Source organism: Nyctereutes procyonoides, unplaced genomic scaffold, assembly GCF_905146905.1.
Source record: "Nyctereutes procyonoides isolate TBG_1078 unplaced genomic scaffold, NYPRO_anot_genome, whole genome shotgun sequence".
NCBI lineage: Eukaryota > Metazoa > Chordata > Mammalia > Carnivora > Canidae > Nyctereutes > Nyctereutes procyonoides.
In genome coordinates this window covers 35,646,672-35,663,518 of record NW_026575134.1, presented here as the reverse complement: position 1 = coordinate 35,663,518, position 16,847 = coordinate 35,646,672, and the positions used below count along the sequence as shown (strand labels likewise).

General features: G+C 33.4%; 1 protein-coding gene across 6 annotated transcripts in view; it reads right to left on the bottom strand.

Moving 5' to 3' along the window:
• IMMP1L (inner mitochondrial membrane peptidase subunit 1) overlaps positions 1–16,847 on the bottom strand; it is a 79,999-nt gene that overhangs the window by 33,913 nt on the left and 29,239 nt on the right. For 3 of the 6 annotated variants that reach the window (XM_055301056.1, XM_055301062.1, XM_055301060.1), the window contains one exon: positions 13,193–13,451. The exons of the other annotated variants lie outside the window; for them this stretch is intronic. In XM_055301056.1, the coding sequence (XP_055157031.1) occupies positions 13,193–13,271 (79 nt within the window). In that variant the 5' untranslated portion in view covers positions 13,272–13,451. The remainder of the gene's footprint in view (positions 1–13,192; positions 13,452–16,847) is intronic. 6 annotated transcript variants of the gene reach the window in all.

Here is a 16,847-nt window from a genome sequence, read left to right as displayed (position 1 = left end):
TAAGCTCCACATTCACTTGGCCTTTTCTCTGAGAGTATTGGCCAATTCACAGCACAGGAAAAAAAAGAATTTTAGGAGAAAATGGCAGTCCCACTTAGCCAAAACAGCGGTTGGAATTTGTGGTTGTCACAAGAAGATGGCATGTGAGGGTCAAGCTGCAAACAGAAAGGAACCACAAGTCTGCATGCGATCTCTCCATGAGGTGCTAGCCAACTCCTCAACTGCCACTGAGCAGTGTGTGACTCCCAGAATATGAGCAGAAAGCAGTACATATAAGGCTAGAAAATTAAGCAAAGATGTCAGCAACCACAGAAAACCACACAATGTAAGGGAGACAGAGGCTGAACATCAGGACTCTCCAAGGTTGCCCATGTTAGGACCACAGTAAGGTTACCACTGGGAGTGAGGGCAAAACTGATATAGACCAGCCTTAACAATACAATCAACCCCAGACAGGGTTAAGGTAACCTATTCATACACTATCTACCTGCTGGGGGAAAAACAAAACTAAACTAAAACCCTTAATTTTCATAGAACGAACACAACATTATTTAGAACTGCTACAGTATTTTTTATAACCTTGGAGTAAGAAGGCCTTAAAAAAAAAAGATATAATTCATATACCACTGAAGTCACTCTTTTTTTAAGGTGTGAAATTCAGTAGTTTTATTATATCCACAGGTTTTTAGTAAATCCATCAACATTACCTAATTCTAGAACATTTTCATCATCTCAAAAGAAAAACAAATACCCCCGCATCTATTAGCAGTCACTCTCCATTCCTTCCCCCACTTCCTTTTAGCTCCTGGCAACCATGTGTTGATAGATTTGCTTATTCTAGACATTTCATACAAATTGTATCATGTAATATGTGGAGTTTCTTTTATTGGCTTCTTCTACTTGGTACAATGTTTTCAAGATTCATACATGCTGAAGCATGCACTGTTCCTTTTTTATGGCTGAATAATATTTCAATGCATGGATGCATCATTTTTCTTACCCTTTCATCAGCTGATGGACAATTTGGATTGTTTTCACTTTTTGGTTATTATGAAGAATATCCTATAAACATTTGTGTACAGGTTTTATGTGGTCACATGTTTTCAATTCTTTCAGATATATATCTATGAATAGAAATGCTGAGTCCCATGAAAATGCTGTGTTTAACATTTTGAAAAACTGCCAAACCATTTTCCAAGAGGCTGCACCATTTTATATTTTCACTAGCAATGTATAAGGGTTCCAATTTCCCCACATTCTTGCCAATACCACTTGTTATTGTCCACATTTTGATTAGAGCCATCCTAGTGAGAGTGAAGTAGTATCTCATGGTGGCTTTGATGGCACTTCCCTAATAACCACCGATGCTGAGCAGTTTTTCCATGTGTCTATTGGCAATTTATATATCTTCTCTGGAGAAATGTCTATTCAACCCCCTGACAGTTTTTTAAATTGGGTTATTATAATTTTTCATTTAATTCAACAAATGATTATAAGCATGCTATAAAATATGACCAAGTGACTACATTCAATCAAAGCATGTTATAAAATAGGAACAAAATGACTAAAAGCCAACAGAAAAAAATATACAACAGAAAAAACAGGTGATTCAGATATTGATAGTAATACGAAGATGAAAATAACTCTAATATTCAAAAAATGGGAGAAAAGATGGTGAAGCTGAGCAGAGAATAAAACTATTTAAAAAATCAAGTGAAGGGCAGCCTGGGTAGCTCAGCGGTTTAGCGCCACCTTAAGCCCAGGGCCTGATCCTGGAGACCCGGGATCGAGTCCCACATCAGGCTCCCTGCATGGAGTCTGCTTCTCCCTCTGCCAGTGTTTCTGCCTCTCTCTCTCTCTCTTTCTGTGTCTCTCATGAATAAATAAATAAAATCTTTATTAAAAAAAAATCAAGTGAAAATTCTACATAACACAAAACCACAGAATAAAATAAATACAATTTAAAATTCATTACATTTACTAGTGGATTAGACTCAGCCTAATTTAGAAGACAAGTACAATTGAAGGCAAGTTGGGAGAGAGTAATCAGACTGAAGCACAGAGAGGAAAACAGGTGGACAATACAGGAAACAAGTATAATCACAGATCTAAAGAAAATGAGAATAGGACAGAGCAATATTTTCAAGAAATACTGGTAGAGAACTTTCCAAAACTGATAAGACATTAATTCACAAATTCAAGAAACTTAGCAAACTCTAAACAATATAAATACAAAAGAAACAAAATACATTCAGGCACCGTATAGTAAAGTAAAACTACTGAAATTAAGACATTGAGAAGGCAAAACTGTGAATACAGTAAAAACACTAGGGATTGCCAGGGATTGGAAGGAGGGATGGACAGGCAGAGAACAGAGGATTTTAGGGCTTGTGAAAATTCTATGGTACTATAATGATGGATACAAGTCATTATACATTTGTGTAAGGTCACAAAATATACAAAATCAAGAATGTAAACTTTGAGTGATTATGATATGTTAATGTAGGTTCATCACCTAAAACAAATGTACCATCACCTAACAACAAATGTATGTTAATAATGGGCATAGTTATGCATGTGCTGGAACAGGGAGTACATGTGAAATCTTTGTACCTTCCCCTCAATTTTGCTGTAAATCTTAAACTGCTAATAAAAGTCTTCAAAAAAGGACAAAGAGAAAAGTTTAAAAGTGGTCAGAAACATAGACCACTTTATTTTTAGATGAATAAATCTGTATGTTCAACAGAATGGAATGGCTAATTTTTTCTAAGAAAAATGGAAACCAGAAAAAATGCAATGTCATCTTTAGGGTGCTGAAAGTACCAATCTGTAAGTCTATACTCAGTGAAAAATTCCTTAAAAGCTAAAGCAAAATAAAAAACATTTTCAGAAAACAAGTTTTGAGAAAATTTGCCAGTGTACCTGTAATAAAATATATACTAAGGGAGTAATTCAGGCAAAAACAAAATGAAATAGGCAAATGCAAAATAGAACAAAGAAAACTCAGAGGACATATTTGAATAAAGACAATGAAACCATTTAAAACAATAAAAATATTTTAAGGGCTATAAGACATGTTAAGGTATCATTTACATCAACAATAGCACAAAAGGTAGAAGGGAGTTAAATGAAGTTAAAGTATCAAGGTTTTTTTTTTAAAGATATTATTTATTTATTTGACAAAGAGAGAGAACACAAGCAAGGGAAGTAGCAGGCAGAGGAGAGGGAGAAGCAATATCCCTGGGAACCTGCTGTGGGGCTTAACCCTAGGACTCCAAGACTATGACCTGAGCCAAAGGCAGATGCTTAACTGACTGAACCACCCTGGCATCCCTAAACTATTAAGTTGTTGCACAGTTCTTAAAAGTGTTAAAGTGATATTTGAGTCAATCAATAAAAAGCCAAAACTTCATGTTATAATATACAATATAAAAAATAAAAATTGAAGAATTATATAACTAAAAAGTTAACAGAAGGAAAAGGTTTGAGTGAGGAAAAATACTATGATTACAAAAGAAGACAAGAAAGGAGAAATAAAAGATAAACATGACAAAAATGCAAAATTAACAGAAAGATGGTAGACAATTCAAAAATATTGTCCATTAAATCTAAAAGAATATGCCAATTAAAAGATGAAGATTGTCAGATTAGATTTAAAAAAACATATTTCCTAGTCTCAAAATTTAAATATTAAAAATGAAAGTAAAAGAAATTCCACACACTCACCATTTATTTACATCAATAAAAGAACAAATAGGCTTTAAGATAGTACTAAAGACAAAAAGAAATATTTCATAAGAACAAAAGGATTTTATGGGCACCTGCTTTTCCCTCTCCCTCAGCCTGATGCTCCCCCTGCTTGTGTGTGTGCATGTGTGTGCATGCTCTGTCAAATAAATAAATCTTAAAAAACAAAGAATAGGGTAGCCCTGGTGGCTCAGTGGTTGGGCACCGCCTTCAGCCCAGGGCGGGATCCTGGAGACCCCAGATCGAGTCCCGCGTCAGGTGTCCTGCATGGAGCCTGCTCCTCCCTCTGCCTGTGTCTCTGCCTCTCTCTCTCTCTCTCTCTCTCTCTCTGTCTCTCATGAATAAATAAAATCTTAAAAAAAAAAGAATAAAGGATTTTAAAAATTTGAAAGACTGAAAAATCATTCTATATTCTCTGAAATATTTAAAAGAAGAGTTGAACTAGAAATCAATAACAAAAAGGTAATAAGCATTTGCAAATGTTTGGAAATTAAAGAACATACATCTTTAAAAATTCCCATTTTTTTACTGAGCAACAAAGAAAATAGGACACATCAAAACTGTGGAAGCCGTGAACAGCAATAAGAAAAATTATAACTTAAATTTTCTTTCATTAAAAGAATAAAATAAAAAGGGATGAAAATTAATGACCTAAGTTTTTATCTCAAAAAGATAGAAGTGTCACAGATTAAAACCAAAAAATATAAAGAAGAAAACAGTATCACAGTCATATAAAAAAGCAAACTTGTAATAACAAAAATCAATGAAAACAAAAGCTAGTTTAACAAAATTACTGAAACTAATAAACTCTAGCAAATCTTGATCTAATCAAAGAGAAAGATGTGGTGATGTCTAGATATATGTCTGGAAAAGGAACATTCAGAATATACAGGGAATTCCCAACAAATCATTTAAAAAAAAAAAACTAACAAAAATTAAGCAAAAAAACATGGAGATTTCACAAAAGAGGATATCCAATTGGCTGACACAAAAAATTCATCATCATTTTTTATCAGGGAATTGGAAATTATAAGAGATATTACCATAAAACCATCAAAGTAGCTAAAATTACAAAGACAATACAAAAAGCTGAAAAAGATACGGAGCAACGTTAATCACTGCTGATGAATAAATTTACACAACAAATTTGTAAAACATTTAGGCAGTACCTAATATATACCCAATGATTCAGCAGTACTATTCCTGATCTATATGCCAGAGAAAGATATGCTTATATTCACTAAACAACACATACTGGAATATTCATAGCAGCTTTATTCATAATATCTCAAAACCATAAATAATCCAAATATTGACCATTAGGAGAATGAATAAATTTTGGTATACTCTTAAAACAGGACACTACACAGCAATGAAAAGGAAAAAATACCAATATATGCAACAGGAATAAATCTCACAGACACAGTGAAAAAGACAAACACAAAAGATAATGATTCCATACATGTTATATGATTCCCTTTTTATTACTCACTTTTATGAAGGTCAAATATAAACAAAACTAATCAGTGCAGAGAGGTCAGAAAAGTTGCTAAATTTGTGGGGCAGGTATTTGAGCCCAAGTAGTAATTACACAAGTATATTTTTATTTGTAGAAATCCATCACATGGTAGGCACACATGCACTCATGTGCATATGTATCACTCACTCACTCACTCACTCACTCGCTCAATCAAGGCCAGAGAGGATGGGATCAAACAAAAATAGGTAAGATTGGCTTTTTATAGAAGTTGGGACAGTTTCTCCAACATAGCAAGAAGGAAAGCAAGATCGGTTCATATATTGGTAGTTCTGTCAGTTTGATGGTAGAAAAATGACGGAGCTGTTGCTCCAAGTTTTTATATTCTCAGTCTCATGAGTTGAGATCGTGCATAAGAAGAGATTGTGAACTCTCACCATAAAGCAGGCTGGTAAACTGAGAAGCAGTTATAGATGTATTAGTCCTGTTGCTACTATAAAAAAAACCTACTGTAAAGTTAGGCTTGAAACAACATAAATTTATTATCTAACATTTCAAACTATACTATAAAACTATAGTAATCAAAACAGTATGGTACTGACATAAAAATGGACACACAAATCAATGGAACAGAGAGCCCAGAAATAAATCGACACTTACATGGTTAATTAATCTATGACAAAGGAGGCAAGAATATAAAATGGGGGAAAGACAGTCTCCTCCATTAATGGTGTTGAGAAATCTGGACAGCTACATGCAGCAGAACAAAACCGGGCCATTTTCTTATACCATACACAAAATTAAACTCAAAATGGATTAAAGATTTATGACCCAAAACCAAAACTCCTAAAAAGAGAACATAGGCAGCAATCCCTTGGATGTCAGTCTTAACAATATTTTCTGGATCTGTCTCCTCAGGAGGGAAACACAATTAAGGAAAACCATGAACAAAATGAAAAGGCAATGTATTAGTTGGAAGAAGATAATTTGCAAATGATATATCTGAAAAGGGATGAATTTCCAAAATATATAAAGAACTCCTACAACTTAACACCAAAAAAATCCCATAAATATTCCAAATAGGGGGATCCCTGGGTGGCTCAGTGGTTTAGCGCCTGCCTTCGGCCCGGGGTGTGATCCCGGAGTCCCGCGATCGAGTCCCACATCAGGCTCCCTGCATGGAGCCTGCGTCTCCCTATGTCTCTGCCTCTCTCTCTCTCTTTCTCTGTGTCTCTCATGAATAAATAAATAAAATCTTAAAAAAAAAAAAAAAAGAAAATAGAGAGGACTAAAAATGTAGACATTTTTCCAAAGAAGACATATAGATGGCCAACAAACATATGACAAGCTGCTCAACATTAAAAAAAAAAAAGATGCTCAACATTACTAATCATCAGGGAAATGCAAATCAAAACCATGAGAAACTACCTGACACCAGTCAGAATGGCTGTATCAAAAAGATAAGAAAGGACAAATGTTGGCCAGCATGCAGAAAAAAGGAAGCCCTTACACACTGCTAGTGGGAATGTAAACTGGTGCAGCAAGTATGGAAAATAGTATGGAGGTTCCTCAAAAAATTAAAAATAGAAATACCATACAACCCAGTAATTCCACTTCTGAATATTTACACAAAGGAAACAAAAATGCTAATTCAAAAAGATAGATGCATCCCTATGTTTATTGCAGTACTGACAATAGCCATTGTAAATATGCTTCCATATGGAAGCAAGCTAAGTGTCTATCGAAAGACAAATAGATAAAGATGTGGCATATATATGTGTGTATATACACACACAAACACACACAATGAAATAACACTCAGCCATAGGGGAAAAAAATGAAATCTTGCCATTGCCGTTATGACAACATGGATGGACCTAGAGAGTATTATGTTAAGTGAAATAAGTTAGAAAAAGACAAATACCATATGATTTCATCTGTATATAGAAATTAAAAAACAAAAACAGAAATGAATTCATAAATACAGAGATTAAACTGGTGGTTGCCAGAGGGGATGGGGGTAGGAGAGATGGACAAACTAAATGAAGGGGACTAAGAGGCACAAACTTCTAGTTATAAAATAAGTAAGTCAAAAGAATGGAAGTATAGCATAGAGAATATAATTAATGATATTGTAATAACTTTTTTCCAGCTTCTAAAACTGCACACATTCCTTAGCTTGTGGCCCCTTTCCTCCAACTTTGAAAGCAGTAGCACTGCATCTCTGACTATTCTTCCACAGTCACATTTCCCTGACTCTCTTTCTTCTGTCACCTTCTTCCATTTTTACGGACCCTGGTGATATTTACACTGTACCCACCCAGAATATCTGTGATTATCTCCTCTGAGGATCCTCAATTTAATTACATTTGCAAAGGAACTCTTGCCTTGTAAGATAATATATTCACAGGTTCTGAAGATTAAGGACATGGACAGCTTGGGTGGAATGGTGGTATTATTCTACCCACTACCTACCACACCAGGACACCAACACACCAAATCAGCAATTATCAAAGTGTTGTCCCCAGAGCAGCAAAATGGGCATCATCTGGCAACTTGTTTGAAATGCAAATTCTTGGGCCAAATTCAAGATTTATGTAATTAGAAAATTGTGGAGTGTTGCTCAGCAATCTGTTTTAAAAGGTCCTCTAGGTGATTCTGCAGCACAGTAATGTTTAAGCTCTCAGGATGGCCAATGGTCTTATCAAGCTTTGCATAGCCTTCCTTGATCATCTATCATTTACTGCTATGTGCCATTTTACTTACCTTATTCCATGTGTGCTGTGAAAAAAGTTGGGAAACTCTGGCATAAATAATTCTTATGCTATCTAGGAAATAGAATTTGTTGATTTTTATTCTCTATCACATTTACATTTTTAAGGAACTGAGTCATTAATGTAAAGAACAAATTCCTTTAAAGAGGAGCCTATGTACTCTATCAATTAATAGAAAAGCTAAGAAAAAAAGAAATGAAAACTTAGAAATTGCGACTATGTCACATAATAAAGGAAAAGAAGCAAAAAGTATTCTTCCCCAGAAACTTTTAAGATGCTCTGTTTAAAATACAGTAACACTCCATATAATGCTGGCATAAAGGCATAAGGTTGATACCTACTTTCAACAGTTATCTACATTATAGATCAAAAGATTTCTTCCTATAACACAAAGTGAGAAAACACTATGTGGGATGTAGGTAATAATGGTTTCTTTCACTACACATAAAAAACCCTCAATAACAACTAATATAACAACAACAACAAATAGATAGTAATTATTGCCGTGTGCCAGGCACTGTTCTAATTACATATACTAACTCATTTAGTTCTTACAGTAATTCTTTGAGAACTTAAGTATCTCATTTTACAGATAAAAAACTGAGGTACAGAGAGGTTAAGAAACTATCAAAAAAGCACAGCTCATAGGCAGCTGTGTGAGCCATAACTCAAAATAAGACAAGTGGGTTCCCAAGTCCATCACTATGCTATAGGCACAGGAAAGAGAGAAGTCCAACTCATGTGAAAGCCACCTAGAAAGATGAAGAAGCTAAAAAGAAACTAGAGATTCCTCTATCCTTAGAAGTTTCTAGGAGCAGGAGTACACTCTGAGATCCTGATTTAGATCTAATCATGGAAGTAGCCTTAGAGTGATTTCAGAATACCCAAAATCACCAAAAAAAAAAAAAAAAAAAAAAAACCAAAACAAAAAACAACAAACCCAAACAAACTTAAAAAACCTCAGCTGATTGTTCAGGTCTGGAATTCCTTTGAAAAGAAGAGAAAGCATTGTTTCAGAAATATAGGGGAAGGAGTGCCAGAGTGTCTCAGTTAAGTGTTTGCCTTTGGGTCAAGTCCTGATCTCAGAGTCCTAGGATTGAGCCCCAAGTCTGGCTCCCTGCTTAGCAGGGAATCTGCTTCTCCCTCTCCCTGTGTGCGCTCTCTCTCTCAAAATTAAAATCTCTAAATAATAATGGGGGAAAAAAAGTAAAGTATTAATGTTAATTGAGACTACTAATTTATAGAAATTCATTCATTTTAAAGTATAAGCAGCCAAAGAACTGATTAAAATCATAACTTTTTTTGTTTTGATAAGAACAGTAAGTGAATTTATTAGTCTTTAAAGAAATGTTCACATTCATAAAAAGGAAGGAAGAGAGAAGTAAATCTGAAGGAGAAAAAAATCCTGACATCATAGTTTCACTACATTTTCCCTCATTTGGACAAGAATGACATTCCTGAGACTTCCTGTGATTTCTCAAATTCAATAATATCTACACAAAATACTTTTTCCCCATATAATTTTGTTTTTAAATTTTTATTTATTTATGATAGTCACACACACACAGAGAGAGAGAGAGGCAGAGACACAGGCAGAGGGAGAAGCAGGCTCCATGCACCGGGAGCCCGACGTGGGATTCGATCCCGGGTCTCCGGGATCGCGCCCTGGGCCAAAGGCAGGCGCCAAACCGCTGCGCCACCCAGGGATCCCGATATAATTATTATATATAAAATAACTGAGAGATATATGTCCATTTCAGACCCCATACAGAAGTTATGGTGACATGAAGAAAACAATAGACTCATTAAGACATGGATGCTGAGTGGTGTACTAGGCTCAAGAGCTAAATAATTCACTCTCACACAGCAGCCTCTCCATCAAAGTAATTCAAATTCCTACCATTTCAAAATCACCTTCAGAGTTACTCATGAATTGTTCTAATCTATAATGTTAAATCTACTGTAAGACTTGTGCAGAGGGTATTTTTCTAGAACTACAAATTAAGAAGTTCTGATCCCCATAATCTATGAAGATTTCATTTAAAACTATTTTTTAATGCATTTCCAGAGGAAATAATTACTCTCATTTTAAGGTTTAAAGTATTCACTGCTTTAAATATGACAGTACCATAAAAAAACCTGAGAACCTAATTCAAAATCCAAATTCCCAGGCTCCCATCATAGAGCTAATGAATGAGAATCTGTGGGACGTGGGAGCAAGGCTACAGAATCTAGTTTTAATAAGCTCCCAGGAAGGAAGCCCCATAAAGAACTCTGTGCTGTCATTCGAGACCACTGAGACACACTCAGGATTTTTAGAAATTTGACAAAATTCAACCATCCATTATTTTTAAACTGAATGCTAACTTTGGGAGAACTCTAAATTTCATCATCAGCTAACATTTCAATGATTTTTTTTTTAAATCAAGTGTTATTTTCTGAAGTGTACTTTTTGTAAAATCAAAACTCATTTTATGTTTATAAACCATAAAGCGTTAACACTTTTCATACAAAAACAGCTTTCAGGGCAGCCCAGGTGGCTCAGCGGTTTAGCACCAACTTCAGCCCAGGGTGTGATCCTGGAGACCCAGGATCGAGTCCCACGTTGGGCTCCCTGCATGGAGCCTGCTTCTCCCTCTGCCTGTGTCTCTGCCTCTCTCTCTCTCTCTCTCTCTCTCTCTCATGAATAAATAAATAAAATCTTTAAAAAAAATAGTTTTCAAAGAGTAAAACCATCTCATTCATCCACCAGTAATCCTCCAATGACTCTATATGATCCACTGATTTCAGAACAATATACAAGTTGTATGTACAATAGTTGAAGGGTATTCATTCAGATGAAAGAGTATCATTTAGCTTTATCACAGACTGTCACTGTGCCAGTATACAGTTCATGTATGACCCTTAAGAAAGACAGAGTCTTATTAGTTGTCAAAAAAAAATTCAGGGGATCCCTGGGTGGCACAGCGGTTTAGCGCCTGCCTTTGGCCCAGGGCGCGATCCTGGAGACCCGGGATCGAGTCCCACGTCGGGCTCCCGGTGCATGGAGCCTGCTTCTCCCTCTGCCTGTGTCTCTGCCTCTCTCTCTCTCTGTGTGTGACTATCATAAATAAATTTAAAAAAATTAAAAACATTTAAAAAAAATTCAGAATCTCAAATAATCAAGAATTCCTGATTCCCATACTGCTTTTGTACATCTGACTTAACTCCTTTTCAAAAATTTCTTATTTCTCTCAGTCTATCTCCCTTTCTCTTATCTCTAAAATCACCTCCCTTCACCTCCTTGACGTCATTAGTCACTGTGCCAATAAATTTAGTATCTGTAGCTTTCAAAGATGAGTTACATTTCTCATAAGTTATCAATACAGTATTAAAGTAATCTTCAATCTACCTGAAAATAATGTACATCATTGAGAAGACTTTATATGTTTATAGTAAATTTAAGTAAGATGAATTTGGGGCTTTTGAAAGGAAATAACCATCTCTAATCAAATAATGCCTAAGATGGAGAAGGAAAAAAACTAACTCTCAAGAGCCATTCAATAAATAGCTGAATAAAAAGCAGAAAAGTAAATATTGACTATGTTTAATAAAGCTTTGAGACAAATTGTTTTGAAAGTTACTTTTAGGAAATAATTATAAAATACTATTAACTACCACAAAAAGTTACCCTGAGACAATACACTACCTGGCAAAATAATCTGAAATTACACATAAACCAAAAATTTTATATTTAAAATACAAGTGATTATATTATAAAGATAAAAGGAATTTAGTCCACTTATTTCATGGATAGATCTATTCACTTGACAGAATTTTAAATGAACACAATTTCAAATAGTAAAAATATAAATAAAAAAAGTAAAAATATAAATAGAAGGCTAAAGAAATCCTTTACAAACTAACATAATACAGTTCAGTAAACATACTGTTAAGCTTTCTCACCCATTCATTTAAAATGTGACAACAAATGAAGAAACACATTTTGGAATATAATAGCTTGGAACCAGTTAAAACAAAATCCATTAATAATGACAAGTTTGCTAGGTAGGTTTGACCAAAGATCTCTACATAAATTTCTTATATTTATTGTTTTTTCTGATAAACATCTCCTATAAAGAAGAATAAAAGGTACTATACATAAACAGAGGCTACAAGTAAATCAATGCTTTGTGTATAACGGATGATTATATTTTAATAATTCTTATAATTGCAAAAATTATTTTATTCACCTATAGTTAAAATTTAAAGTTTAAAAACATTAAGATTAAGGTTTTATAATCTATTAAATATAAAGCTACTAAACCAACAAGATAAAAATCAAGTTCTATGAATAAATATTTTAAAAGTAAGTACTCTAGGATCATAACACTGACAACACTAATTATCTTTTCTAGTCTTGGCAGTTATGTTGCATACTGTTTGGGTGACTGATGGGATAATTTCACTTCATTTTCCTTCAGTTTATTCTGGACCATGTAGGAGAAGAATATAAAAATAATTAACACCTCTAAACAAAGTACTTGATAAAGTTTTTAGTCGAAATAAAATGCTTAAAAAAAAAACCTTAATTAACTAATACATGATCCTAGAGCAATTAACAACTAAACCTTTACTTGCTGAAGGAAAACTTTCACTAAGAATTTCTGATTTTAAAAGATATCAATTCGGTATTAATATTAACTATTTTAGGAGTTTTATCTATCAAGACCATACACTTACACAAAAAGCTCTTTTCATCAGTTTGAGCTAGCGTTACATTAATTATCAAAAATATAAATCTCTATATATTTTTATATCATTAAAGATTTTACTCACTAAAAAACATTTAATCAGCAACAATCAAAGCAGTCAGAAACAGGTAAAATGTATGACAAAACAAGTTATTTCAGTTCCTTACACTTACAGATATTTTGATTAATTTATTGATAATGACCTTATATCTAAAAGAAAAAGTATTTAAATAATATTTAATCTCAAAAATAATACTTTTTAAATAGTAAATACATTGTCATTTAACTGGAAAAAGTATAAAAGACATTAATAACCAACTTTTTTATTTGAATATTTTAATAAATTTTAAGTCTTAACATATAGTTTATGTATGTCTTACATAATTTATAAGTCATATAGATTATAATTAGGCTAAGTATTAAAAATAATTAATAAAAAGCATATTCTTTGCCTTGATCACCTGATTTTCTGTTGTTGTTGTTTATAAAATTAATCACAGTTAGCGGGGTAGAAATCGCTTTGAGCTTCATGAATGACATCCAAGAGATGGGAAAGGATTAGTTCTCAGTTGCTGCCAGTTATAGCGCCAGGTGGCTTTTTCTGCAGTGAAGGTGTTACCGATAATCCCATTACACTGGTACTAAATCTTGCAGACATCAAAATTATCACCAAGGTTCCTTTTCATCCCATCCTTTCCAAATGACTGGAAGTCGCTTCACCTGAAAGAAGTCAAATCCACATGCAGCTGCTGTTTTAGAAGGCAGCAAACTCCCTGAGAATGCCAGTCGTGATTCAATTTTGCTGTGCTGGTGGCCCCCTATTCCCTGTCCAATAATACATCTGTTAAAAAATCCTACAGCTACAAATCAAGTTTAATCCTACCAGGGACCTCATGTTGGTCTTGTCTTCCAAAAAGGCAGCAGGTTCTGCTGTCTATCTCTGCTAGCGTCTGGGGAATACCCTTTAAATCCCAGCTCTACTTAGAAGAATAAGCTAAGGATCACAAAACATGACCTCAAAAACCCTGATATGACTATATTCTGACCCAGAGGCATTCATTCTAGGTGAAGATTAGAACTTTGCATAATAAGATTACACAGCAAGTGAATGATATCAAGGGACTATCCATATGCAGCCGCCTGGTTTTCTATAGACAGCCTGTGCTCTGCAATATGCAGTGCAGACGAAAAAGAGCTTGGTCTTTCTAGCTGAAATAAAATAGATTCACATAAATTAGTTGGCCATTTCCAGATTCCTAAATCCCCTATTACATCTTTTATTGACAGCTCCTGTGAGGATAGCACAAATGTTATTCCTTTTTATTCTGTGGTTCTATAACAATCATGCTCTGTAATTGAAATGTACATAGATTATGGCTCGAAATTAACATCTTGTTTGCTGTAATCTTGGATTACAATTGACTGTGTACATAATAAAATTAGGAAATCAATGGATGGATTTATCATCTTCAAGAAACTAGAGGTATTGTTTAAAGAATAGTTTAACATTTTGTGTCAATACTTTAAACGCAGAAGTCAGAGTAGTCAATAAAAATTTAAGTGAGTAAAAGAATACAACAGGCATTATGCAATATCTACATAAAAGTTAGATTACATAAAAATTAGTTCATTTCCCTCAAAATCCTAAAGTGTTAAAATTTTCAAAATGTGAAAAATTCAGAGATCTCATAACATAACGATTTTCTCTTGAAACCATACTTGAGCAAGGTTAATTACATATAAGTGGGTGCAGTAGCAGTATTTTATACACATCATCCTGATCATTTTATACTTTGAAATATTTATTTATTATTATTATTATTTATTATAATTCAAGGTTTTATAGTTCTTTAACTACATCTTTTTAAAGTATTAGTGAAGTTCCCTCTACTTATATTTGAATATATACAGAACATTTAAAATGTATGGAATCCTAGAGAACTTTATGTTCAGTTTTTTCCTGTCAAGAAGTTTAAAGCTAAATGAACTCTAAGCAAACTTATATGAAAAGAGATACAATCACACAAACACCAATGCAAAAAATTCTAACAATGAGAAGAGGAGTTCTCAACTTTAGTTAAAAAAAAAAAAAGCATTAAGACATGCATGCAATGGGATTCTTATAAAACTAAGATCCCTGGTATGCTTGAAATATATCTGACAACTTTGATTTGCCCACAACTGTTGAGGAGCATACTACATCCATTATATTAACCATTATCTCCTTATCATCACAATATATTTAGGCATATCTATTACAATATCTACGTAGTCAGGAGTCAGAGGACATAATTATGATTTTGTGTATTAATCAGGCAGATATATACCATTAGTATTAGTCACAGAGCAATAGAAAACACTGTATGTAATTTCAATGACAGCCCGTGAATATTCTTTGGTCATCCTAAATAGGATATTACTAGAAAAGTAATGAGGAATGCAAAAAATATTTTGTTATGATATTTATATGCAGTACTTTAGAGCTACACTGTTCAATAAGGTAGTCATTAGCTACATATGGATACTGAGCACTGGAAATGTGACTAGTCCAAACTGAGATACATTTTAAGTATAAAATATACACTGGACTTTGAGGACATAAAAACAAAAAATAATAAAATATTTTATACTGATTACATGTTGAAAAGATGATATTTCAGATATAATGGATTAAATAAAATACATAAATGGCTTGCATTATATATCAATTGAACAGCATTGCGTTAGCAGATCATAAATTTTCAATAATCCCTAAATTGTGAAATTGCATAACTAAAAAAAAATACTAAAGCAGAGGGTTATCATGGAAGAACAAACATTCCAATGCCAAATCTGATACATAAGCTTAGAAAAGAACAAAATGCTCATTTCCACCTGTATTTCATATCTCTACCTTAAGGGTAATGGGGGAGAAGGGACCAACCAAGCTGCTGATCATTATGTACCAGAAAACAATATTTTATAGTTACAAAAATGCTTTAGTCTTAAGCATAGAATTTTACAAAAAAACATCTTGGGCAACTTCACTAAAGACTAGTTAGGTCTATATGTCACCACTAATTGAATCCAATAGACAGCAACTTCAAAAAACATTTCTAGATCAGAAAGGCCATGATTTTTTTCTAAGGTGCTATATAATTATTTATATTCAAATTTTAAAAATGCAAGTAATAACTGTACAGATTTGAAGCATTTAATGTATTTCAGTATTTTAGCAAAATAAAAAAGGTCAATTTCATAAATTATTAGAAATTCACTTTTCCATTATTCTTTTCATTATATCCATCATTGTAGGTTAAAAAATTCATTAATAAAAAGGGTTTAACCGAAAGAAATCTATAAATAGTTAAAATATAAAACATATATACCTAATTTAGTTCCAGAAAGTTAATGGCAGATTTAGTATGACTAGACAATTGATGTCATACAATTAAAATACAAAGTCTATCTTTGTCATACACTGGAATATTATTTCAATATAAACAATAGTATATAGGTATTAACTCATTGAAAAGTTGCTTTTCATAATTATTCCTTTATAATATTTATCTAAAATACTAAGACTAATGATGAATTATGAGTATCAATAAATAAGATGGATAAAAATCTAAATCAATTCTTTATGATCTAGCCATGTTTCTTTTTCCTAGCCTTTTAAAACTATGTAAGTTCTTTCCTTTTCTGGTAACAAGTATCATCACACAGACACATAGACACAGAGACACACATAAAAACAAAATAATAACAATAAAAAAACTTTCTAAGCATCACTATATGAGTGTAATGATATTCAGTCTAAGTTAATCCCCAGACATCCAAATTCATGAATAAAAATTCATCAGTTTTAAATACACTGAGCCTATTAAGCAAGAACAAAAGCATATGCACAAAAGAGCTTTTAATATATTTCAAAGCCCACAAGAGCCGTGGTCTCATTAAAATTATAAATTACACAAACATGGAATGAAGATTCAAACTGCAGTGCAGCTAAGCAGATTACAGAAAACCCCGCGTTCCATATGATAACACACCATGGCCCTCCCAGATGGGGGCTTGGAACAAAAAGGCCATCACCACAGCTAGGGAAAACCTCCTTGTGATCTCTGGTTTCTGTTC